Source organism: Amia ocellicauda, chromosome 3, assembly GCF_036373705.1.
Source record: "Amia ocellicauda isolate fAmiCal2 chromosome 3, fAmiCal2.hap1, whole genome shotgun sequence".
In the NCBI taxonomy this organism is placed as follows: Eukaryota; Metazoa; Chordata; class Actinopteri; order Amiiformes; family Amiidae; genus Amia; species Amia ocellicauda.
In genome coordinates this window covers 30,945,489-30,972,870 of record NC_089852.1, presented here as the reverse complement: position 1 = coordinate 30,972,870, position 27,382 = coordinate 30,945,489, and the positions used below count along the sequence as shown (strand labels likewise).

The 27,382-nt window shown below is 49.7% G+C and overlaps 1 protein-coding gene across 3 annotated transcripts; it reads right to left on the bottom strand.

The window, feature by feature from the left end:
• Positions 1-95: 95 nt before the first annotated feature.
• map3k15 (mitogen-activated protein kinase kinase kinase 15) lies at positions 96-27,382 on the bottom strand. 3 transcript variants are annotated; one of them, XM_066699053.1, is made up of 29 exons: positions 26,438-27,382; positions 24,671-24,810; positions 23,266-23,289; positions 20,572-20,765; positions 20,122-20,290; positions 19,262-19,368; positions 15,333-15,503; positions 14,711-14,823; positions 13,949-14,108; positions 13,605-13,755; positions 13,355-13,462; positions 12,856-12,905; positions 12,523-12,618; positions 12,330-12,417; positions 11,961-12,094; positions 11,604-11,731; positions 11,327-11,457; positions 10,715-10,820; positions 8,660-8,817; positions 8,011-8,194; positions 6,432-6,609; positions 5,340-5,514; positions 4,690-4,875; positions 3,980-4,085; positions 2,909-3,137; positions 2,694-2,806; positions 2,133-2,239; positions 1,623-1,699; positions 96-1,401 (listed from the first exon to the last, which is right to left on the bottom strand). In XM_066699053.1, the coding sequence occupies exons 1-29, from the start codon at positions 26,742-26,744 to the stop codon at positions 1,296-1,298; spliced, it is 3,996 nt and encodes a 1,331-aa protein (XP_066555150.1). In that variant the 5' UTR covers positions 26,745-27,382; the 3' UTR covers positions 96-1,295. The 3 variants fall into 3 exon arrangements, with proteins under 3 accessions (XP_066555150.1, XP_066555151.1, XP_066555152.1); XM_066699054.1 differs by having other exon boundaries at positions 96-1,354; positions 26,438-27,380; XM_066699055.1 differs by lacking the exon at positions 23,266-23,289.

The window sequence follows — 27,382 nt, the reverse complement described above, 5'->3', positions numbered from 1 at the left end:
CTGAGGTGGTGAGAGATGCTGCCATGATTCTGTTTGTTGGAAAGGGGACGGGGTGCCCCGTGCAACACATATGGAACCACTGTTCAGATTTGTAATTCATATATATATATATTTTATTAATAACAAACTAGTACAAATTTAAAACACACAGTGAGAGAAAAGGGAATGATATCCTGCATTACATCACCTCATACTCCTATGACCTAATGAGGAACATTAGTGCTGGTCTGGCCTCAGTCTTTTAAGTGCGGAGTCTGTGGACACTGCTGGGACAGAAGCAGTGGACTTCACAAGGAGAAGAAAACTCAATGGCAGCAACAGCAACAACAATAGCAACAAGCCCATAAGATTGCAATACAACTCTCCTCTTCCTAGGCACTAGAGGGGTGTAAAGTGACAGGTGAAAAAAATATATATATTTATATTAAATTCAAGGCACATTTATTCAGAGTTCAGAGTTCACTTTGATGTGCTTTTGGTCTTCTGTCCGAGGAATGGCAGCCTACAGCCACAGTCCAGCCCACGCACTGGCCAGCGCGAGCTGCAGCCACATTGGTTCCACAGCGATTGTCCTTTTACAGACCCAGAGGCAATCAGCGTGTCAGCCCAGCTTAGTCAACGCAACCCTTTTGCACTGTTTGCTCTGTCTTTCTCTGACTGGGCGGTGTCACAGTCCTCAGTCCTCCGATGCCAGAGGGGTCCTCAGCTCTGGTCCAGGATGTTCCGTGTGTTCCTTTCGTGTTTCATCATACTCTGGGCTCCTCTGCAGTCAAGTTAGGGACTGAGCCAAATCATTTAATCGGCGACTTATTTGGTCCAAATTACCCACTACGCCAAGCTCCCATGCAGATCTTAAAGTTCTCTGTAAAGCCCGCAGGATCTTAGCACAATCATGGACCAGGTATGAGTGAAGAAACAAGGGTACCACGGTCCCCAAGTACTGAGAGACGGGGCTGAGGGGTGAGAGAGAGAGAGAGCGGATGTGGGGCTCGGGGGTGGAGGAGGGGAGCAGTGGGAGGTATTGGAGCAGGCACAGCCCACAACATCATAAAAATACAAACAAAATGACATAAATAAAAGAACAATGCTGTAGCATGTCTCTTGGGATCAGGTGTGTGCGCATTTGAGAGCGTGTGGACCTCTATCTGTGTGCATGTGCATGTGTGTGTGTGTGTGTGTGTTTGCTTATGGGAGTGCCCCCCAGCTGCAGTCACGTCCTCCCAGCTGCGGTCTCGGGGATTGCCCTCCCGGCAGCTCTCACACCTCCATGCTCTCCACAGTCTTCTGCTGCAGCCTCAGCGCCTTGCTGCGGTGCTTCTGGATGGCCCGCCATATCCGGCACAGCACGCCTCCCCTGCCAGCACAACACAAGCCCGTGTCATATTACTCAGCACAGCACCTCTGGAATAATCAGGAGTACTTTGTGAATGATCATTATAATGATTAAATGGCTTCTGCCTCTTTCTATAGGAAATTACAATAATATTATATAAATATATATTGCCATTTTTTTATAATTGTTATTGAAAGGCAGTGTTTCTGAGAGGGCCTGTTCTGCAGGCAGGAAGCAGGAGAGGAGGCTGGGTGTGACACCCTGTCTGGTTGTGTGGGGGGGGGCTCACCGCAGTCTCAGGTATCGCAGGTCGTCTTTGGTGACATCATTGAGAACATCATTGAGCGTGTAGTCCTCCACAACAAACTGAAGGGTAAGAAACACAGGACAAGTTACAGCCTGGCAAGGCAGTGTGTTACACTGTGGTCCTGTTCTTTTCTGCTCTCAGTGGTTCAAGTCCCTGTATGTTTGCAAATGGGAGTACGGTGTAAATCAGGACTTGTTTTTTCACTAAACTGACCATAACTGACCTACCTGGCTACATATAAAGGTGTAAAAATATGGCCAGTGTGAACAAACGCTACAGACAAAATATAACAAATGCACATTCAGCCAAATGCTCTCCCTCGTCTCCTGTCCTTCAGTTCTCCTGCAGAGGATCCCATTGACACTGATGGCTGGGCCTCAGCACACACAGGATTGTGGGAATTGTGTCTCACAGTGGAAGAAGAGGAGGAGGAGGAGGAAGAAGGGATCCTTCCCAGACACAACCACAATCCCTCTGGATGTCCACACCTACCCTCTCTATGGTGTCAGCGTCAGCTCCATGCTCCTTCAGCCAGGCCGACAGCTCCTTGTCTGCTTCCAGATCCGCAGGGATGTGGAATATGGAGGGAGTTGGGATGTCTGGGGTTGGGGAAAAAAACAACAAAAGCCCACCTCTTCAGCACTGCACTCTAGAGCCGCCTGCCTGTTCCTGCCATCTGCTAAAGTGCATGCATGGGCCCTGCTGTGCTTCTGCTCTACAGAGGTTTTCATTAATGTCAGTTAGCTTCCTAAAGGAAAGGCCTCATGTTTAATGTGTAATTGCATGAGGGCCACTGCAGGTGCTGTGAGCACAGGCAGAGCAATACGGCTAGAGAAGGTTGTCTGCAGTACGTTCTGGATCTCACCATCGTGGGTGTTTTCACTCCTGTGTCCCTGTTCTCTTTCAATGCGCAGGTCAGTGTGAGTTTGTGTGTGGTGTGTGGGAAAGGCACTGCAGCGGGGCAGCTGCTTCACAGAGAGACACGGAGACCCAGAGAGAGACACATGCGGAGACAGAGGAAACAGGCACACAGAGACACAGGAAGGCCGGTACCGGTGGGTCTGGACTTGACCCGGATGAGCTCCAGCTCATGGGCTCTCTGCTGCAGTGTCTGTCTGAGGACCAGCTGGTACTCCTTCTCCTTCTGGACCAGGTCCTCCAGCAACCTGGAAAACATACACAAACACACACAGACCACCTCCATCAGCACCACGGCACTGCACCACAGCACACATACTCATACACACGCTTACACACTGTCACCGCACCTGCTGGTCTCCTGCTTGAGCCGGCCCAGTTGGGCACCCAGAGGGTGGTGCGGGCGCTGGGAGTCATGTGACATCACAGAGCTGAGGGTGCTGACGCCCGAGGTGAGGCCGGGGTCCTCAGGGGCCACGGGGTCGTTGCCTGGGAACTCCCCGTCTTCCACGTCCACATCGTCTGCGTCCTTGTCCACGCCCTCGCTCTCCGACGCCGGGCCGAAGTGAGTCTGCAGCTCTGGAGGAACGCACAGGCAGGGGAGAGGGAGAGTGAGCACTGGCAGCGAGGACAGGGAGCGCTGGGACACACACCGTTCAGCCGCAGGGCCCCCACACACCGTGGAACAGCTGGACCTGTGATGTGGCCCCTTTGCATCAGATTTGAGGTTCTTGGATCTGGAAAAAGTAATGTTGTGAAATCGGGTAGAGAATAATCTGCTGTTATGGGGGAGGAATACGAGCGATGAAATAGCTCTGCACTCTTTCCTCTATTTATTTACTTGTAAATTATTATTTTGATGGGGTGAAAGAATAGCCCAGGGATGTACTTCATGCCCCAGAACTGAAAGCAGAGTACATTGACATTTTGTGGTTTTAATGTCATGCTCACACACTCTTTAAGTTCAAGGCCTTGTTTAAACAGGGCAGGAGGACTGAGGTGTTATACACAGGCACCTCCGCCAGATGGCAGCATTGTGCCATTCTTGGCAGACCCTGGGCAAGAGACTGACTCCAGCGATACTTTGCGGAGGTCAACGGGCTCTTGAGAGAGAGAGAGAGAGAGAGAGGGTGAGGGAGAGAGGAGGACCAGGAAAGAGAAATGAGAAAGAGAGAGTTCATCAAACCACCGACACACTTACACTGAGATGCAAAACATTACAGTCGACACAGTGAGGAAAATGGAGTCCTGTGTGTTAGTGTGTAGCTGGAAGCTTTGCCATAGCAAGGTAACAGCTGCACATACAGCCCGAACTGCAGCCAATTTCAGTTGACCCACAACACCGAGGTCAAGAGCAGCATGCTGCACGATTACAGTCCACTGGTTCAACTGGTTTTGGAGCAGCTGGGGGGGGGGCGTACCTGGGATGAGGATGGTGACTGCAGCCTGTACAGCCCTGCGGATGATGTTGTCCATGGCAAACATCCAGTGGGGCTTGATGTGGTGATTCCTCAGGACCTTGTTCACCTGCAAGACAGCAACACCAAGAGAGCCAGATGAGAGAGAAAACAAGCTCAACCTGAGAATGTGCCCCTACAGCTGGCCCACATTGCACTCTTTCTCTGTAGATTACACACACTCTCACAATCCTCCCATCTTGTACTATCCATCTGTCTCTTATGTATGTCGGTCTGTCTTCTCTGACTTCCTTTCCGTCTCTATTTCACTCCCTATCTCCTAATCATCTCCAATAACACCCTGCATTAGAAAACATTAAACTATGATCAAAGAAGAAAAGCGTCGAAGGTTAATGGGATGCATAAGCATCAGTCTGCAGCAGGTGGGTTATTTTTAAAAATGAATAACCAGCGCAAGGCGAGAGGAAATTAGAAGAGCGCACTGCATATTGAACTGCCCTGGTGAGCAGGAGAGTGATGGCTCAGCAGGTGCTGGGTGGTGGACGCGGCAACTGCAAGCCCCCCGCCCACCTAAAGCCACTGTGACCTGCCTGCACCTCACCACATGCCCCCCTGTATGCCAAATACACATCTAGACTCAATGTCCCATGCGCGCTTTCCCCTCACCCTCTTCCCCTTTCCACACCTCATCACCCCCCGACTCCCAATCGTACCGAGTCCTGGAAACCGAACAGCACCAGCTGTATCTGGTTGATGGAGGTGCTGTCGAAGTCCAGGTCTAGTTTGAGTTTGGAGATGGTGGTTGCCATGACGCGGCGCTCGGGCGAGCGGATGAAGTCCCGCAGGATGCAGATGATCTGCTTGATGTGGTCAACCGACAGCTTCAACTCCTCACTGCCCTGTGAGACGAGCACGAGAGACACTCAGCACAGCAGATACCACCCACCCCACTCCTCCAGCCATCCCACCCCAGCACAACGTAACCTATCATACTGCATCACAGTACATCACAGCTCTTTGGCACAACCATGCATTTTGACTGCTATATGCTCTGTCAGGAGGTGGGCCCAAACACAGGGCTGTTCTTCAGTGAAGCCAGTCTGAGGGTGCTCTGGTGATTGCCAACACTATGATCTCCATTGTCATTTTATTTTATTTATTGTTTATCTGACATGGTATAGTGTCCTATTATAAAAACAATGTTATTATCAATGCACATGTCATAAGATTCTTTCTTCCCCATATATGTCACGCTGGGATGCCAACTAGCTCTTGCCTGGGGTACATCCTCAGCATTGAGCAGGGCTCGTGAAGGTCAGAGGTCAAGTGAGAGAGCATGAGTGCGAGACGGTGGAGGACCTGCCTGGATGTGATTCTCCATGAGGTTGGAGATGACCTTGTCCTGGTCCTCGTTCAGGACCTTGTACAGGATGGCCCTGCGCTCACTGTCCTTCTTCAGCAGAAACAGCCCGGCGTCACGGTCCTCTGGGGAGGGGGGGGCGCTGCGGTCCTCCGACACAGAGCCGTCGTCTGGGACACTGCGGGGCATGGTGGGATAGGGTTACAAAAGGAGAATATTTATTTTCCACGTTTCACAAGATACATACACAGTTAGAGTTACGCATGTCTGTTGCCTGGTCCTGCTTGCCAGAGAGCTGAGAGAGACCAACGGGGGGGGGTGGGGAGGGGGCAGGAGGGTTACGCAAGGTTAAGACAACACTGGGACACCAGCCTAAAGATGTCTGCACTGTGCTTCTAATCAAACATATTCAGAGTATTTACACCTCTGTCTATCAGACGGCTCCTGAAGCCCCAGTCCTGCTGATGAAGCCCCCCAGCACCGCCACTCCAGGCATATTGACACATGCGTGGGTCTCCAGGTTAGCAGGCCTATCCGCTCTGGTACTCAGACAGCGGCCGGGGTCCTTAGGCATTGTAAAGCCATAAAGCCTGGTTATTTTATGGCCTGAGATGCCCAGGAGTAATGAAGCGCGATGCACTGCAAAGAGTGGCCCACTGTAAAATGCATTATCAGATCAGGGCCATGGCCAGTGAGCAGTGCACTGACCACAATTAACGCACACTAATTGCTCTTAATAGTGGAACACTTGTTACCAGGACAGATAATGTGCCGGTTAGAATCTCCCGAGAGCTCTCAATGCATCTGGTGCCGAACCTGTGGCCCCCTGAAGGTCACCAGAGTACACGTATAAGAGCAGCCCCAGGTCAAGAGCAGGTGAAGAGCAGGTGTGGACCAGGTGTAGATGAGGGTGGGGTGTAGACCAAGCTGGAGCAGAGCAGGTATAGAGAAGTGGAGACCAGGTGTAGGCCCAGGTGTAGACCAGGCAGAAAGCAGTTATGGAGCGGTTGTGGATGAAGTGTATTGCAGGTAAGGAGCAGGTCTGGACCCATGTGCAGAGGGGATTCAGTGTGGGCCAACGCAGGTCCAGCTCACCTGAGGAAGTTGGAGCTGGGCGACTTGATGAGGTTCTCCGAGTTGGAGCGCTTCTTCTTGTCGAAGAACACGTCGTGCTTGACGTCGCAGTCAGGCGACACAGAGCCATGCTCGCTGCTGCTGCTGCCCGCACTCTCGCCCTGCATCTGCACCGGGAGCGACACGCTGCGGATGTAGTCTGCAAACACACACGCCAGAGCCCCCCCGCCCCCAGCCCCAGCACCGTCACTCTCAGAGTACGAACACTCTACACTGGTGCGTGTGTGCTGTGTGGGTGTGTACACGTGTGCAAGTTTATTCATAATTGGGTTCTAGGGATCTAAGCTACATGTTCTAGACCTGTCAAGTCTTTTACTGTTTTGATTGACTGAAGAATACAGCTGTATAACAGTTATGTGTCACCTTAGGATGGGACTCTAGGCCTCAGTCTATCCTAAACTGAAGGAATAAGGCTGGAATCAACATCTGTGATTGACAGCTTGACATGTTACAATCAGTTTAATTTTTTTAATGAAAGGAGTGATCATGTCAACTGGGCCAGAAGCACAGGAGAGAAAAGAATAGATATTAAAAATTATATTTAAAAAATAACCATAATACAAAAGTCATATTAATAATAGTAAAGTCAGAGTGCAGAGAGAGAAGCAGGGAGGACAAGAACGATGAATGTGCACAAACCTTGCCACACTGTCACACAGCGCATCCCAGCACAGCGTCCCAGCCGGGTCGTTAGTGAGGGGAGAGAAAGCGACAGACTTGTTAGCACCCCAGTCTTTGCGGCGACACCAACACTGCACACAAGAGCCGTCCAGGTCCCCCTTCTCATCTCGAGTTTTGCTGGCAAGAACTGGGCCCGGTCCATGTCCTAGCAGCTGCTAGTGTGGGCCGTGCTGCAGTCAGGCTGGGGAGGGGGGGGTGCTCAGGGGGAGGGGCTTGTTTAATTAGCGAAGCCCTCTGGCTGTGCTCTTGTGTTGGTAATGGGCAGCAATAGGAATGTGCAGTCGAAGGGATTTTTTTGTTATTGTTTAAAGTTCTCTGACAGACAGGAAAGCCTCCCTTATGCAAGTTTCCCCTGGGCAATTTACCACAGGATTACTGCACTTTTACCATGGCTTTACTGTGGGTGTACCTTTGTTGTAGTGTTTTCCAATGAGTCCAGCATGCCCTCACTCTGCAGTGTTTACTGTGGTACCTGCTTTATTCACGCTAGACTGCAGTAAAGCTCAATGACGCCATGTTACAAAACGCAGATCCTAGGGTACGTTTACCAGGATAATATTGTATAAGGGAAGCTGTGCCCCCAGTTCAGGTTCTACCAGGCAGCCACACTCTGAGGGAGAGGGGAGCCTTTGCATAACTGCCCCTTAGTCTGCAGTTGTGTGTGTGGGGGTGTGACACAGCCTCATACCCAGTAGTTTAGATCAGGAGTTTTATCACAGGTACAAGACACTGTGATGTTCAAAGCCATAGGCCTGAGCAGAAAAAGCCCCGAGATTGAAGACAGAGGAGGAAGAGGGGGAGGGAGAGAAGCAGGAGGGAATAGGAGGAAGGAAGGGGGCGTGAGCGAGGAAGTTCATACCGGAGGGTTTGAAGGCGATCTTGTTCTTCTTGCCCTTGACGTTGTGCCGGACGAAAGAGTCCTTCAGCAGATCAGTGGCTGTGGCCCGTTTGTTGGGGTCGGGCTCGAAGCAGCGCAGGATGAAGGACTTGGCCTCGACAGAGAGGGACTCTGGGATCTCCGGGTGGATCTTAAACATCCCCACCTGCAACACAGCGTGAGTGAGCTGGGCGGGGCGGGGCGGGGCGGGTCACATCAGAACCGCAGGACCGTCATCCTTCAAGGGCCTGGTCCGAGCCCCTCTATTCAGACTGCACCCGTGGACCATGTACATCTCTGCCCTGGCCTCGGATTTACTGACAGCAGGACTACCCTGATGGGTCACCACTCCTGCCCCTAATAACAGTCTACACACTGAAAGACAAAAACTGACCTGCAACTAAGAGACACCTTTATAACCAACAATAAAACAAGCAAAAACAAACAAAAAATGCAGTGTGTTTATCTACTGCAGTAAAAATGTCTTCCAGCACACCTGTGGAATGACAGTAAGTGTAGTGGTAGGGTGTACAGAAAGAGGCAGCGCGTAATAAAAGACAGCGGACAGAACAGGAGGCCCTGCAGGAGGAGCCTCCTCCTCTCCCACCTCCAAGTCTCCAGAATTTCTGACCTTGAACATGGCTGCCTGCGGCTCCCCCAGCTCGTGAAAGGGTGGCTTGCCCGTGGCCATCTCAATGATGGTGCAGCCCAGGGACCAGATATCCGCCGGGGCGCCATACCCCCGCGGGCCCTTGTCTATGATCTCTGGGGCCATATACTGCAGCGTGCCTGCGAGACAGACAGAAAGCAGGAAAACAGGGTCGGTGATCTCTGTGGGACATGTTCTACGATGTACCTGACACACAAGGCCGACAGAGAGACCGAGAGGCAGAAGCCCCTCTGGGGGAGACAGACAGAGCCTGGGAGATGGACAGAGAGATGTGATAGACAGCAGGGCGAGAGGACAGGCAGGAGGAGGTGACGATGAAGCCGATCGCCTGGCGCTCCAGCTGAGCACAGCCTCAGCTCACCCACACTGCCCTTCACCGCCAGAGCGTGTAGCTGTACACACAGTGGCAGCTGGAACTGCCGCCTTGCAACCCTGAGTAAATACAAAAAGCATCACCTGGCTAGCAAAGATGAAATCAGTGGAAACAGAGCCCAGGAGTCCATTTCCCAAAAGCATTGTGAGCCAAACGAGCATTGTCAGATCACTGTGAGAGCAGCGTTTCAAATCTGGTGCGTTTCCCTAAACATCATCATTAGTTAAAACATTTATAAGCGGCATCATACATTCACGAGTGGTCTGGGACAGTCATGGGCCGTGAAAGTACACCACACTGCGCCTACATATCCCTGCTAATATGCTGTGTGCCCATTGTGGGGTGTCATGACTGTAAAATGCTACAGTAATGTTTCATGACATTTACGGGGATGCTGGTCAGGGAAGCTTACTATGAGAATAGCAGGGGGGGTATGATTTATGAAAATAGCACAGATGTCACCAATGCTCTTTTATTACATGTGCCTATTTGGGGGTGTCATAACTGGGACATATTACTGTACCTATTCCTGAAATGTACAGTAATAGTCATGAGAGGTTGACTGGAGAGATCAAGTTTAATACTTGAAATATTTGACAGATTCACCCATTTCTCCAAAGCGCTGTGTTGTGCCAAATGTGGAATGTCATCACTCTGAAAGCTACAGTACGTACTTGTGAATATTATAGTAATGATGGTGAGGGAGGTCTTAGCAAAGAATCGGTTTAATTTTCACAGATAAAAAAAATAAAAATTATACAGTGGGAATTTCGATGTATGAAGTGTTATATGCTAAATAACAATGCTATATTTTTGTGATTCGCCGAGTATTGTATTGCTAATCAGTAATTTTGTATGATATTCACAGTACAGGTACTGAGAGTTGTCTAGTGAAAGTTTTGTCATACTTCCTACAGAAAATCCAAGATCCAAACAACACATCGATTTGGGGATTGACTCCCCATCCTCATCAGCACTGTTACGACACGGCACCTTCCATGATTTCACAATGCACTTTGGGAAACTTGTGGGAGGATTGATCGTTTTCTGCAGTTTATCATGAGTATGATCTTGAAACCTCGTTAAACAGCAAACAGGTTGGTGTCGTCCTGGAGCAGAAGACATGACCCAGCCTGAGTAAACCCTGAAAGTGAATCCCCGCCCCAAAGAAGCCCTGCTTCACACAGAACTGCCTGAGGCCCACAGAGGATGTCATACATCTGCAACACCCACGACATCCACACAAAGCACACACTGAGCCACACCAAAATACCGGAATTCAAATGGAGCAGAATCGATGGGTGTATCTGTGTGTGCGTCTGTGTACATGTGTGGGGAGGGGAGACAGGCAGTCATCTGGCTTAATGCAAAATTAAATAATATAAAAAAGAACAATGATTAGCAAAACACACACAGACGCACACGTGGAAAGACACGTTCATGGCAGCTCCCTACCTGTAAACATCAGAGCGGCATTAAAACTATTAGCACTGTCACTGCCGCCCCAAATAAAAAATTAGACGAAGTACAGACAAAAACACAACCCACCCCCACACCTCTCTCTCACTACTTCCCTCTCGCTGGGCTGAGGGAGGGAGAGAGAGGTGGTGGTGAAGGGAGGAAAGGGGCGGTCAGGAGCTCACCGGTGAAGGTCTCAGTGCAGGGGTTGACCCCCGCCAGCCGCTTGGACGTCCCAAAGTCGGATATCTTCAGCACCCCACTGTATGTGTTCACCAGCACATTGTCCCCCTGGGGAGAGACGTCTGACTCAGTTTCATCCTCATCAGCAGCAGCATCACCAGCTTATTTTGTCTTAATTTGACAGACCCCCACCACCCTGCCTCTCTGAGAAAGTATGGCTAGCACTGAGATGCATTAGGGTGGGTTTGTGTGTTTAATACTTCCATGCTTTTAAGATTTGTCCAGTAAGAAAAAATATTCGGTTTTTCACACTGAATCCACTGGTGCATAATAAATCCATTCATCTTTGATCTATGGTGCAGAGACTTCCTTAAGAAGTGAAGGAGCTTTTTGATAGAGGTGTGGAATGGTGGATATTATTGGTATACATGTTATTTATTAGTTTGGTTTGGTTTCTACACAAGGAAGCAGGTATAGAACTGCCCAATGCATGCAGGACAAAGTCCAACATCTAGCTGTAGTGGAAGGTATTCCCAACTTTCCGTTCCAAAGTTCCAAAGAAACATGTCATTACAGCCCTTCCCTGAACTGATGTACATGGAGGGGGAGGTCACCTTGATGTCCCTGTGGACGATCTGGTTCTCGTGCAGGTAGCGCAGCCCCTCCAGGATCTGCCGGGTGTAGAAGATGATGGTGGCCTCCTTCAGGGGACCCCACTTGGAGCGCAGCAGGGCCGACAGGCTCCCTGCCACACAGACACACTCTTAGAACTGAACACAGTTCCCAGCACACCCTGACACACACTGGCACACACTGGCACACACACCCTGGCACTCTGACACACACACCCTGGCACACACACAAGTAGAGAGAAGAGAGGCAGAGTCAGACCTCCAGGGACCTGCTCCATGAAGATCTTGATGTAGCCATCCTCCGACACAGAGCCCAGGTACTGCACGATGTTCCTGTGCTTCAGGTACTTGTGCAGGGCGATCTCCTCATGCAGGGGTTGGGAGTACCTTCAAAGGACAGGCCATATAAATGGTTACACCCTGACCAGTAACCGTAGTAGTGTGAGAGCAGTGTGTGAGTGGTGTGTGTGAATAGGGTGTGAGTCAATACTTGATATTCATTTATTGAAATCGCTCGTGATCCCGTTACAGCCAAAGTTTTGCAGTGAAAGTGCGTGAGAACAATGTGCAGGAAACTCAAAGCACTACACAACAGTAAACATCTCTCCCTGCTCACCTGCTGTCTCTCTCAGGTATCTCCTTGATGGCAATGCGCACCTGGTTGCTGAGGTCCCTCCCAGCATACACCACTCCATAGGTACCCCTGCCCAGGACAACTCTGTCGCCATTCTCATTGTAGTCATACTCATACTGGAACACAAACACACATGGATAGACAGGCACAGACGGACAGACAGACAGAGAAGCAGGCGCACACAGAGAGACAGACAGGAAGATAGAAACTGGAATCCGGGAAGCTTGAGCTACAGCACTCTCCAGAGAGACTAGATGTTCAGGGAGCACATCCAAACAGATGCCCATTGCAGGCACTGAGAAAGAGGAGTGATCTGTGCATGTGGGCAATCCCGCCTGCGCTGCCGCTCACCTCCAGTGTGTCTCCGTCAGCTTCCCCTTCCAGCTCCACTGCGTTCCCCGAGCCGTCTGAGATGACCTCCTTCACCATGGAGCAGAACCTGAGCACACAGCAAGCACACACACTGAGAAAACCTCAACGCACACCCAGCACACACACTGAGAAAACCTCAATGTACACCCAGCACACACACCGAGAACCTCACCTGCCACACTGGTCCTCGGTGGAGAAGTAGATCTGGAAGTCATCCGAGTTGTCGTGGACGTACAGGAAGCAGCAGCGCTCGTCGAACTTGGATATACTGGAACACAGAAAGAGCAGGAAGTCAGGCAATTCAATTCTCCATTATTACGGCAGACACACACATGGGAGAATGTACATCAAATACATCAATATGAACTTCAACAAGATTACCAATGACCTATAGACAAGGTGGGCAAGACCCTGTTAAGGAAGAGGTCTGGGTTTTAAGAGTCACAGTGTTCAAGAGAGCATAGAGATTAATCAAACCAATTGAGCTCAATGTTGTCAAACCCACCTTATTCCCTTGATAGAGGTGGCTGTGAAATTCCACTCGTGGATCCCTTTCTAGAACACAGTTTTCATACAGAAAGAGAAGACAGGAGAAAACAAAAGCAAAACAAACCAAGAGATTAGTGCCGGGCTGAAGAGGCAAGGTGTCATATGGCAGAACGTCAGTCCAGTCTTCAGCCACAAGCCCACATTAAATCAAAATGAAATTTTACGAATAATTGTATTGGTGGACTGGTTGCAATGTTTTCCTGTGTATGAATCGCAGCTATAAACAACAACTAAGGGTAAAGGTTAAAGGTTAAGGGGCACCCTACAGATTGGGATTCAGGATACTAAGCCTGTTGAACAGAGAGAGAGAGAGAAGATATGGAGATTGAAGATGCCAGTGAGGAGATGGTGAGGTTGTGAGATGAAAAAGAATGAGAGAAAGAGAAGGAGAGAGGGAGGGTGGGAAAAGGGAAGGTAGGGGAGAGAGAGAGAGGGGTAGGATCTGGGTGGGGTACCGTTTCTGACGGGGAGACGTGCCAGATGGAGACATTCTTCTCCTCCGCTTCACTGTTGATGCAGACGTAGGATGGCTGATAGATCTTTGTGGGCTCCAGTATCAGTACCTGTCAAAGACAGCAGCACCAACACAAGCCGGGTCAGAGGGTCACCCTCACAAGGGACTTTTTTGACTATAGGACTGTACTGGGGCAAAGGTTGGATCAGGGGTCAGCATTGCCCGAGCAGTGGACACCAGACTGTGCGTACCGGGAATCGCAGGCCGTTGGTCGTCTCTCGAGTGGCCTCCACGATGATGTCCATCCAGAAGTTGAGCCGCTCCCGCTGGGGCGAGTGCTCCAGGTTCTGCTTCTTGAAGCGCTGGATCAGCTGCAGGTTCTGAACCACTGAGCGCAGGTACCTGACCGACAGACAAGACACAGACATGGGCCAGTAAACACAAGCAGAGAGAAAGAAAGAGAGAGAGACATAAACATAGGCAAGGAGAGATGGCCACAAACATACCGAGAGAGGCAGAGAAACAGACAGAGACAGAGAGACGGACAGAGACAGACAAAGTCAGAGAGCGACAGATAGCGACAGGCCGACAGTACCAGATTGGGGGTTTGAGTTTGAAGAGTTTCTCAGCTGCCTGCACGGCCTTGGGGATATCATTGGCCAGCATGCTGACGGTGAAGAATTGGCCCACATCCCAGTAGTTGTTCATTTTCTCCAGACTGCCCTTCCGACCCAGAAGGCTGTTCAGACGCACACCTGGGGAGAGAAGGGGTGCATGGAGGGGGACACTTTAAGAGGGATTCTTAGAAATTTCAAATATTTAATTGTAAAAAACAAAGTTGTCCCAAACTCATGGGACCGATTTCTCTTTTCTGCTGCGATTGATGGACTGTCTTCGTGGTTCAGCGGAAAAGGGGTTTCCCAGTCCAAGCCTATATATTCATTTTAAGATGAAAAACATCCCAGCCAGGGGTGCAAATGTTTTGCACAAAAACTTGTTTACATAAGCACCCATGTGACTCCTTCTCAACCTGTTTTGGTCTCACACCACAAACAATGAACTGTGCTCTTAGTCACATGTATAACGGGGTCAGGGTCAGAAACAGGGTGATCGACTAGTTTTGAGGTCAGTGATTATGCATGTGATCCACAGCAGAGCTCAGAGGAAGTGCACGAGGCATCCATTCATGTGATTCATGTGGATTCATATATTCATTCATTAAGAATTGGGGCCCATTATTGTAAAGTGTGACCCTTTCTTTTTTTCTCAATGGTAGATGTGTTACAAATGCAACCCACAGTGTTGCAGCACGCCACATTCATGAACACACTCCTGTCTCACACTGACTCCACCTCACCTATCTTCCGCAGCTCGATGGAGCTCTCAAACTGCTGCCCAGCGACAATCAGCAGCACGGCCAGGTTGATGCCCGAGTACAAAGTGGGCTGCAGCTCAAACCCCTTCCGATACCTGCAGGTACAGAACACAGACACATTTTTATTATATATTTCTTAGCAGACACCATCAGCCCGGGCGACTTACAAATGTTATAATATAGCATGTCATTTTTACATACAGTTACCCATTTATACAGCTTGGTTTTTACTGGAGCAATCTAGGTACAGTCCCTTGCACAGTGTCCCTCATCTGGGATTGAACCCAGGACCCTCCTCCCAAGAGTCTATAACCCAGAGCCCTGACCACTACGCCACACTGGTGCAGATGTGTACACACATGAATACGAGACTATAGGTTTGTGTGGGAGTGTGCGTTTCTTTTATTGTATAGTTTTACTAGATTGACAGTTTGCTAGGGTGTTGTAAGATCACAGGGCTAATGAAAAGTCTCTGTCCAGCACTAGGGTAGAGCTGGCAGGCAGTTCACCCCTCTACACCCAGCCAACCTCCACTTTACGCAATGAGGACACAGTGCTATTGCTTTTTCTCCCCAAAGGAAGCTTTTGTGGGGGGGGCAGTTACCACTGAATGGCATTGTCCCTGTTCTTGGTGTCCTTGCAGTCGCTGTCCAGGAAGATGTCCTTGTAGATGCGTCCACAGAGACAGAACATGTCGGGGGCGGGGTGATCACAGGACTGAACCACCTGCAGCATCACGCCCAGAGCCTGTTCCCTGTCTCCTGGACTGTTCCTCCTGAAACACACAGACAGACACAGACATGACACAGGTCCCAGCCTGCGTTAATATTTCTGAAATTGTAGATTTGTTCTTGAAATGTTTTTAAAATGCAGCTTCTAACTCTCCGAGCTGCCCAGCTGTACAGGGGAAGCACTTAGAGAGGACGCGGAAACGGCATCACTACAGAATTACAACAGATTCACTGATAAATGCTGGACCCCAATGCTGCCTGCTCTTCCCGTCTGTGTGTATGTTTTATTGCGGTCTGCGCGAGAGCACTCAGGCCTGGGAGAAAGCGCAGACACTATTTGTTCAAAGGCAGTACGGGGCGTGGGCGCATGCTGATGTGCATTCACCTGTCTCTGAGGCATGTGTTTGTACAGCTCGCTGCCTGTGCTCAGTAAGACAGCTGGCCGGCCAGGGTCGCCAAGCGGGGGAGAAAGAGGGAGAGAGAGCGCTCTTTGCCATCTCACAAAAACCGAGACCTCCGACTCACATCACAATACACTACAGCAGAGCACACACACACCCACGTACCCATGTACCGGGCCAGCTCAGCACCACACACACTCACACGCAACAAAGCTCTGCACAGAAACATGAGAAAGGCACTAACATGTGACCGTGGCAAAACAAAGGTCCGGCGGGCAGCACTGCAGAAATATCTTTGAATGCTTCCCTGGAGCTGCGCCACCAGAACAACAAGGGCGCTCAGTGCACACAGAATTAGCGGAGTCAGAACAGCGTGTAACAGCTCTGGACAGCCATGGCCCGCGCTCAGACACAGGATCAGCAGACGGGCAGCGTGGGCCTGGCACTCAGACAGCGCTGTGTCGCTCGCCTCTTGGGATATTAAAAGAAACCCTCACAGCAGGGCAGTAATCTTTAATGAAAGCTTTTTGTGAGTACAGAAAACATGTACAGTGAGCCTGCAGAAGCAGCGCAGCGCTCACGGCTTATGAATGGGTCTCTCAGCCCGGGCCGTGCAGTGGCCCCGAATCCTCCGGGTTCTGCACCAGCTGCGATCTAAGGGGCCAAACTTCATCATTCACCGAGCTAAAACCTTCTCAACAGCTGAAGATGATTACAAAGGTTGCAAAAGAGCCACATTAGTTCAATCGAGTCTCCAGGGAAGTTACTAGGAGCTGGAACCCAAACTGCGTTCAGACTGCGGAGCACAATACACGTGTTGCACGAGGGATCGGAAGATGTAAAATTCCAGCACAGAATTTTTAGGAAGCTTTTTTTAACTATTAAAATAATTAACTTTTTATTTATTGATTTAGTTTCTGGTGGGACCTACAGCAGCAGCAAAAAATAATACAAAAAGCAAAATGCTACAGTGAAAGGCCTCCCTCATGAGAAATGAGCAGCCTTCCCCGCTGGTGCCCGTCCGCCTGTGATGAGGAGGGGGCGGGGGGGCGGTCTCTCCAGAGGCAGGCAGCCATGTTAGAATTGTCTGTGGAATGTGGCGCTCATGCATTGCGGACCTTCCCCCACACAGAGTGTCAGGTAGAGACAAGCTGGTACTGCAACCCGGAGAAGGACAGCTGAAAACCCACAGAGTGCCGTGCAAGAGCAGGCATTCGCCACAGCCCGGCGCTGGGGTGCGAGAGGTACCCATGGCACCAGGAGTCTCAAAGAGCTGTGTGGCTCGCTGTACCCAGCACAGCACTGCAAGGTACACCGTCTCATACCCACTGTTTTAAAGTGTATGAACAAGAAAACAACAAACAAGTACAAAGTAATAGAGTAATTATATGTTTTTTTTTTGTTTTATGGTTTTTTTAGGATTCTTCAGCTGTTTTATTCATCTATAATAAATAATTACATAATTTATTATAACATACACACATAAAAGGAAAACAGAAAGAATAGGCCCATGGGGTGACAGGGCTGACAAAGTCACACATGCAGCTCAGTGAGACATGCTGTAACAGTCAAACAAGGCCATAGGTACAACACAGCGGCAAATGCCACACGGCGTAACCATGGGGCAGCCGCACAGCTGGGAATCGCATGGCTCCTCTAACGCCATCCTCCCGCCGAGAGCAGAATTGTGCTTTAATCGGGTTGTAGGTTATTACAGTAGAGCTGTATTTATTATTAATCTGAGCCTCCTGTAACCAGTCTGTCACCCCCTCCCCCGCCCTGCAGGTTGCCTGGCTGAGCACACGCGGTATTTCCACTGCCAGCTCCCTCAGGCACAGGCGAGGCAAGCAAGCTCAGGCAAGACGAAGAGGTGCGTGTCAGGAGCCGCACACACGGCCCCCGAGCTCCCCTATCACTGGATGTGATGGAGGAGCAACACTATCGTAGATCTCTCCCTCTCGCACCCGTGTGTTTCTTTCTGATTTATTATCTCACAGAGGTTTTAACATGGTGTTTGTTTCCAGGCTTCCTGCAAATGCCTGCCCTTTAAACGGTCTTTATCTAGTAATTTGAAACTGTGATATAGGGTTCCTTGACACCACTGACACACACAACACATCGTTAGGAGCTGAGCAAATTAAATGCCACAGGGAGGGGGAGGGAGTGAGGGAGAGGGTGGAGGAGAGAGAGAGAAAGGGGTCCCAGTGAAGAATGAATCAAGCCTCTACTCGATCACACTCAAGGCGCTGACACGGCAGGTCTATTCCTACACCCAGTGAACTTAATCATACCGGAGACATCTGTATTTTTGCCAATTAAAGCAAGTAATGGAGGAGAAAGGGGAGAGAGAGTGCACATCTGTGTGGGTGCTGGACAGTGTTAATTAGGGCTGTCTTCGAGGGTTTGAAGGTTCGTTCGGTCTCCAGAACTACCAAATGTTCAAAGGTTTGTCACGTGACAATCATTTTTTTCCCCCTCATTAATAGAAACTGACAATGTTTGAATGCTAAACCACACTTCAGATCTGCAATCTTTACAGCGTTGTGCAATATAAATGGAAACGTAACAGAACATACGTCTTTCAAAACATCCGACGTTTGTGATTTTTTTGGCTAAATGCACACCCTAACGCTGAATGTGAGAAAATGTGTAGGGTACATCACAGAGGAACACCTAATCTCCAGGATCATTTGACCAGCCTAAGTTTAAATTATTTTTTAGGCTTATTATTATTAGAGAAATTTAAAGAAATAAACAATTTTGACACGAACTCAGTTGTAGAAGGGAGTCTTTTTAGTACAGTTTACCAAACTGTTAAGGTTACTGTGTTCTGGTGTCTTTAGTATTTACTACTTTCAGTATAGTTGTGTTTTTTTTAATTTACTGAACACCAGGTATATTCATCAAGGGATATGATTAGCTATTTCTGACACTTTTTCTGTATTGAATCAAGTACAAATTAAAGTTAACATGCATACGTCACTGCACATACAGTTTATTATGAGTAAAGGTGCTTTTACTGGAAGGTTAACATGTTTCACGCCAGTAAAATCAAATACCTCTACATAAACTGAGTGCTTGTAAAAATAAATAAATACATGATTACTGTTCGAGATAACTTATTTTAAACTACATGGAGATGTTTCATTTTATTTATATTATTTTATTTCTTAGCAGACGCCCTTGTCCAGGGCAACTTACAAAATGGATGACCTGTAAAAAACTTTACAAATCTTTACAGTTGTAGCTAATGTGACGTCTTCTGTAAATTTTGCAAATTGGCACCAATGAAGCTTCAAACCTTCGAAGGTAACACTTAACACTTCAGGACAGCCCTAGTGTTAGTGGAGTAAGTTAATAGAGATTGGCATTGTGGCCCTCTATTCCTTCCCACTCTATACCTGTTGAGAGCAAAGGCGAAGTGGAACTGGATCATTGGCTGGTTTGCCAGGTCACAGGTGGGTAGCATCTCCAGGGTCTGCACCAGCTTCACCATGGCATCATAGTCCTGGCAGCACAAACACAGACCACAGACAGGCAGAGAAGCAGGGAGAGAGGAGGGGAACACCAGTCAGACAGATACAGCAGCGTCCAGTCAGGGCCACTGCCACGAACGCTGCAACGAGCAAGCGGCCCGAGCGGAGGCAGGTCAGGAATTCAAGTGAATGACTCAGCAGCTGGCAGCAGACCTGGAGTTCAAGACTGTGGAGGAGGGCAAACGGGACAGAGGGCATAGGCATCTGACAACAACCTCTCACAGCTAATGTCTCATTGTAATTTACAGCTTGAGCATTCTGGTTTATTTTCATACCCTTTGTCCCTTTGTGCACATTTTTCACATTCTGGAGCTCGGCTTCCAGGGCCCAGATGACACTTGAAGGCAGAACAGAATCCTTTTGCTGCTTTGAAACGCATAATTGTTTACCCCCTGAGCTATAAAAAAACAGAGCAAAAGGGGAACCAGACCTGCAGCCGCACCACAGACGTACTTTCTAGCACTGAAACTGTGCAACACAGGAAGAGGAACTGCTATTGCCATGGAGAGAGAGAGAGAGATGGGGGTCAAGGACAGGAAACTGGCAGGCTGCTCCTGTTCTGTGCTGTGTGTAGCTTGCATTCATCTGAAGAAATGTGTCCAATATCACTGGAAATCCCAGAGTCATAGGTGTCCTAAACACACCAAGGCTTTGTGACTGGGGGAGGGGTCCCGTGAAAAGCCCACAAAGCTGCCCAAACCCCCCCTTCTCAGTGCTCTCTATACCTGGATGTCCCTGTAGGAGAAGAGCAGATTCATGACGATGTCCTGGGTGAGGACCTCTGTATTGTCGATGCGCAGCTTGATGCGGGACAGCTCCTTCGCCAGCTCCTCACCCTGGTACTTGTCCCTCGCTTTGCGGATGTCATTCAGCAGAGTGTCCTTGTAAGATGCACTGCAGAGAGGAAAGAAAGAAAGAAAGACTGAGATGTTGCAGGACCTAAACTTGGGGAATGACAGGAATTGTCACTGCTTATCGCAATTCTATACTTCTAATACATTTTTTTCTTCCTATGTGTTTTCTGAGAACTGAGCATAACACACCAGTACAAAGTTGGGCTGTATGTTGCAGCTTTATGGATCATCCTTCAGCACTAAAAGGAAAGACATTGCCAGACCTCCCTGTCCAGGTCCTGGAGGGGGGGTGGGGCTGCTGCAACTCAGCGGGAGCCTCACCATGATGTGACATGGATGTCCTTCAGCAGGCTGATGAAGCGCTCCACCAGCGGCACACACAGAGGCCCCAGCAGGCTGTCCCAGCTGGGCTGCATGTACTCGGACGCCCGGCGCTGTGCGTCGTTCTCACAACACATGTACTCGTTGTTGGGTGTCATCACATATGGGATGAAGTAGTAGTTACCACTGGAGGCCTGGAGCAGAGGCCAGATCAAATCCAATCAAAGAAAGAAACAAGGAAACAAACAAGCAAACACGCAAACAGGAATGGTGCACGCAATTACAGCTCCCTGGACTTGCTTTGTTGAGGTTTCAGGGATTCTCGGGGGTCAGACCACACCTCCTAGGGATTCATTTTCCACAGCTGACCAGCCGGCCAGGTCTGCCCACAGTGGAAAATTTGGAAAACCAGATGTGATGTTGAGACAGAAACTTCAACACTGACCACAGCTCCTCCAGTCTGGGCCTGCTTTTGGTTTACAGAGGCTGGAGGCAAAGTCAGGACATGCACAGCAGTCTCCAGCCCCTGCCACATCACATTTAAAAGTCCTTAAATCAGAGTCTATAAAACATGTTGATGGAGCTCGGTTACTGAGGGTCCGTGGCCTGTAGCTCTGCAGGACCAGGGAGGGAAGCAATGCACTATTTCTTTTTGTTTATTTGTCTCTTCTAAGCTCTTTGTTTTGCTGGACACTTGGAGAGAATTTAAAACCACAGAGAGCAGGGCTAGAGCCCAGGGCAGGAGTTCAGGAGATCCGATATCTGGGATCGAATGGCTGGTACAGAAGTCAGCCCCTACAGAGCACTATTACACGGTGACAATCCCCTTTGTGTTGAGTGCACACCTCCTCCGCCATGGCAACAGAGGCTAATGTAGCACCTGACTGTAGGCAGATAGAGATCTACAGCTATTTCTCTAAATCTGGTCCTCCCAGTTCCTGCCTTAATCTAAACAACAGCAAGATATTCCCACTGTGGTCAGCAGAAGAGCCTTATTACTAATTAGGAACAAACATAGTGCATTGTTCTCAGTTCACACAGGCTGCCAAAGACACGGATCTAAGTGCTTTTCGGAGCTGGAAAACAACTGGGTCTTATGTTTTGTTCTTTCAGTGTCAGGAGAAAAGCACATTCATTCACACTTCTGCTGTCTTTTAGTTTTTGTAAGTTAGAAACCAACCCCTTGTGACCCCTGCATCAGAGCTGAGGTCACACACATTCAAACACGCTTGGAGAACAGAGAGGGTTAATGAGAAACAGCGCTGAAATGCAGTAAAAACAATATGTGCATAAAACACAGGCAATATGGACGCAGGGTCACAGGAGGTCAGGACACCACAGGATCCTTTCTCCGTTGGGAATTTCACATGCTCCTGCAGGGCCACAGCCAGGGAACTTAGCTAAAGACCCAGAGACAGTGTTAAGACAAATATTGATTCAATTCAGTTATTAATTAAAAGCCAAGAGTATCAGTACACGAAGGGAAGGTTTAACATCTGTGTAGTTCTGGCATAACACAAAAATCGGCACAGAGCACACGGCACAGAGCACACGGCACAGAGCACACGGCACAGAGCACACGGCACAGAGCACACGGCACAGAGCACACGGCACAGAGCACACGGCACAGAGCACACGGCACAGAGCACACGGCACAGAGCACAGCTGTGGTGTTAGGGGGACTTAGAGACCGAGTGAAGCACAACACTCTTCAACACTCTGGCACTGCACTAGGATACTGGTCACCACTGGGCATCCTCAGGATACCTACTTTGTTTCGTAAACCACTACCCCGGTACTCAGGAGGCAACTGCACCCAGGGGAAGCCTACTGTGGCTGTTCCTGCAGCCTACTCCAGATAAGACACACAGGAAATACAACATGAAGAGCACAGAGAGAGGAGAGGAGAGGAGAGGATAGGAGGGGAGAGGAGGGCTGCATCTCCTGCAGTCTTATCTCCTCTCCTCAGAAGGCCACTACACCCAGGGGAATCCTACAGTTACTGTTCCTGCAGCCTACTCCAAATATGACAAACAGGAGATACAACATGAACAGCACAGAGAGAGGAGAGGAGGCAAGGGGAGGAAAAGGAATAACACAAATCTCTAGTTCTAGAACTTTAACCTGACAGCACAACACAGTCACTGTTTCATTAAGAAATCGATTCTAGCTGCTGGCTAGTAAAAAGGCTGCCTGGCAGAGAGTTATTTAGTTATGCTGCCGCACAGACAACACCGCTAAACACTGTGACACTCTCAAAACAATAATTAACTTATTTAAGTAATCGATCAATGAATCTGCAGCCAGCGCTTCTTTATCTGTGGCTCTGGCTCCTTCTTGATTCACCCCCAGGAGAGGCCAGAAGTCAGCAGGGTGGCAGTGTTCTAGCATTAAAAACCTGGACAGACCAGCACAACGCAGACATACTGCTGCTCTTGAGATATCATCTACGTTCCATGGAAAACATCTGCTCTTTCAGAGTTCAGTCAGCAAGGGTGTCAGACAGAGGCTTCCTATGACACGGCTCTACGGCTCTCTGGCACTAAGTGAATCGGCCCTGGGGAGGCTGCACGCCGCTAATCTGCTGTGTATGACAAGCTGCCTATGAAAAGGGTGGATCCGCTCAGGAGAGAAGCACCATTGCACCCGGCCACACTAACACCAACATCCACACTGCACACATTTAATACTTACTGTGTTTTTTTGAGTCACCATATCCTGCAAATGCAAAACAAAAAAAACACAAACAAAAAGAAAATGAAAATGTGAGTCGACGTGAATTGTGCATTTAAAACAAACAATAAGTAAAGCAGACAGAAGAGCACATGCATTCACAACCCGACGCACAGCGAGATGCTTTGTAACGTCTATTGAGCAATTAAATTAGGTAAAGGTAAACAAAGTCGCCATAAAGATCAAGTAAAAATGCCTGTTGTAGCTTTGCCATCTATGACATATTAGAGGACAGATTGCCAGTGGACAGGACTGGGTTCGGGGATGTCTATGTCCATGCGAAAGGCGCTATACTATAAAACCCCACACACTGCTCTGTGAGGTGTGGCGCGGACACACTCCCTGCAGCCTACTGAATGACGAAGCCCAAAGCTGCCCGTGGGATGGCATGGCTGTGGTCCAGCCAGGCTCCAGTCCACAGCTCGGCTCAAGCTTGACTCGTGAGCAACAGAGAGTACAGCATAAGACATGAAAGGCCGAATCTGAAGCCTGCCATCTGTGGCATTGTTGTCAGCCTGCTGAACTGGTCAGAGGTCCTGCAGGTCTGGGGCTGGCTGCCCTTTGCTTTTGATCAGGTGTCAAGTGAGCAACACTCATCCTCAAGGTGACTCTGTGTCCTTGCCAGGCTGACGGGAAGGTATTCACACTGACACTGATAGCCCAGACAGGCTTTGTTCAGGCGGCTGGAATGGCATGTGCTGCCCTGAGACGGCCCTCAGCAATGGTCATCTGACCACTCGTGACATGCCCAAGATATTTGTACTCTGTCCCACCTTTAGGCAGGTCTTCCTCAATGCACATATGACAGGAGGCCCAGTGCAACCCTTTCATGCAGGACATAAGCACTACAGAGACTAGGAAACATTTTTGTATATATATAGACACACACACACACACACACACACACACACACACTAACAACCACCATGATAGGTGGTCGGGACACAGGAAGTGGTTCACAGATGCCAAGAGCACTATGGGGGTGTAAAGGAAAGCACCGTTTTGCTCTCTCTCCACACAGGGCATGTCAACAAGCACAAGGCTGTGTGGGACCCAAGGCCTGCAGTGAATATACATGCAATTCGATCGGAGACACTAAGAGACCTCAGGGCACTTCATTTCTGAGGGCATCCTAAAACCTGTGCAAGACTCTGTAAATCTGTGCCGTGTTTGCACTGTAGTGTGCGGCATTGCTTTGCATTGCATTGGATTGTCTTTGCAGGACACTGGGAATAGGCAGGCAGGCAGGCAGGCAGGGTTTGACATATGCATGTAGGCCTTGCAGAAAACAAAAAGATCTCTGTAAAGCCTCAGGCAAACTTCAATTCCAGCAAACAGGGTGTACAGAAGCAGGGCGGGCTCTGACCTTGAGCGACTGCGCTGTGTCGGGGTCGGTGTCATGGTACAGGATCACGTTGTTAGCCATGTCGAAGCTCTCCCGCACGCCCAAGTGGTAGAAGAGCGAGGGCTGGCGGAACACGTCACTCATGTCCACCACCGCGATGTCTGCAACACACACACAGAACACAGACAGATTCAACGCATGCACGCATGTACACGCACACACGTGCCCATGCACATACATACATACACAGACAAAAGTGCACACAAGCAGATGCACATACAGACACAGAGGGGAGGACATCAGCTTCCCATAGCACTGCAATCTGACCCATGTCAGTTTTACATGGGGTTAGGCGAGATGAAGCACAGATCTTAACGATCTTAATTTGTGTGCGTCTGTGTCTGTGTCTGCGTCTGCGTCTGTGTGTGTGTGCAAGTAGCTGTGGCCCGTGAGCCTGCAGGTGGTAGTTAAACCTGGAATGAATCAGACTTCTGAGGAACAGCACTGTTTGAAAAGACTTGCAGCATGCTATTTGATACGTACATTGCTTTCCTGTAGCACCTTTAATAATCAGAATCTCCTGCGTTAAAGACCAATGGAGGGGGAGCAAGGACTTCATTTTTGTGGTGGGTTGGGTGGGGGCGTATTTTTCTGTTTTTGGGCAGGTGTGGCTGGATTATTTTGCAGGTGTGTTTGAGATCTATGCTGTTACTACCGAGGAAACATATGGGTATACAAACTCTGGAAATCCACTATATAACTATTTCAAGAAACAACCTCACACATACAATGTCACACTGCACCACTGCCAGGTAACTTCGACAAGCTGGGGTAACAGAAACACCTCAGCACGCTGGGGGAAGTTTCCTGAATGGCCACAGGCTGTGGACCAGGGCTGCATCCAGCCACCACCATGCGATGTGGCAATAAATAAATTAGTCTGGCAGCGCATATAAATAGACACCATTCAAACAAGGGGGTTTGGCCTACAAAGCAATGCAAGCAAGGCTATAAAAAGGCAGGAGCGTCTTCCCATGTGGAAAGGCACCTGGCGGCTCCCAGAGTGGCATTGCATTTCGAGGTGCTTAGCGACTTGACACCACAATGCTTCTCTTACACATCACGGGCTTTTCTGTGTTTCTTTTCAAACATTTCCTATTCCAGGGCAACCACTTTTGTAATCTCAGGGAGAATCTGGCTGTTCAGGATCTAGCATATTGAATTCTGCAGATCTGCGGACATCTGCGCTACAAGAATGCAACAAGATAGACAGTCTGACTGCTTTCCCCTGTCCATATGGAACCCCCCCCGCCACACACACACACACACACACACACACATATATATATACACACATGCACATACACCCTTTTCATATAATCGCACTATATTGTTATAATACGGTATAAATATGTATCAATGTAACTTTTCCATTTGCACTTGCAGTTTCACCAAGATAATGGGCACTGCGTGTGGCCAGTGTGTCCTGCCCGTGAGAGTCATACGGCATAAGCAAGCACACCGTTCAACACTGCACAGCGCACTGCCATCCTCTATAGCTTTTATTTAAGTAAATGTGAATGTGTCCTTATGAAGATTATCATTCACTCTGACCTGCCAATAAGCTGCAGCGTCACTGAGGTGCTGTGTGTGTATCTTCATGCAAGATACAAACTGAAAAGTTACACCAACTATTCCCAGAAAGTGCAGACTGCCCACTGATGTGCAACGAGCTCTCTCTCTCTCTCTCTCTCTCTCTCTCTCTCTCTCTCTCTCCCTGCAACTTACCCGCATCGTAGAAGGTGTCGAGGACCGTGGTCTCCCCGAAGTCCAGCCGGCCGAAGGTCAGGGTGGTCAGGATGGCGCTCTCGGCGTCGCACGCCCGCTGCAGGCACTGCAGAGCCCCCGACTCGGGGCTGTTCGCGGCCACCGCCTTCAGCCCGTCATTTAGCACATAAACCGCCCGCAGAGAGCGCTGCTTGGACGGGAGGCTGGGGCTGGGGATGTCCGCTCTGTCCGCCCCGGCGCCGGCCACCACACTGGCCGCATGATCGCCCCCGGTCTCCGCAGTGGGCTGAGAGGGAGAGACCTCCATGACGCTTTCCAAACAGCGAGTGGCTCTTCTCCTTGCCCCCGGTTCCCGTCCCTGTGTGTGAGTTTAGCTGTGTTTCGTGCCCGTCTCTGTCCGTGGACCCGTCCCTTCAGCAGTGTCCCCTGCCCGCGGCGCCGCTGCGTATTTCAGGAGCCGTCATTGCGCGGCGCAATTACTTTCGGCTCAGGTGGCCGGCTGCGCTCATCCGTCTGATCCAGTTCTATCTAGTCTGCGGACTGAAAGGCGCCGCGATTGCGCAAAGAAGCAGAGGCTGCATAAGCGCTCACACGCACAAAGCGAGCCGAGACCAGGGACCACAGCTGCGCTCCTGTGCGGGGCTGCGGCCGGGCTCACCACGACGCAGCGCGACCGCTAAGGTGACTGAAGTCCGCTGCCCGCCTGCCTGCGGAGCTCCGGGCTGTGACGTCCGTGGGAAATGCGGAAGCGCGCCTCATTCCTCCGCAGATGTGCGCAGTTTTCGGGGCGCAAGAGCTCCGCAGCCGCCTGTCAAGCCCCGAGGCCGGTGACGGCATTCATTCACATTAATAACAACGACAATCCAATATTCATAATAGGCAGGTTAACAAGGGTGCGTGTGTTTCCACTGCACCTCTGAGGGCCGCCGCCCCCTGTGTCTGGGG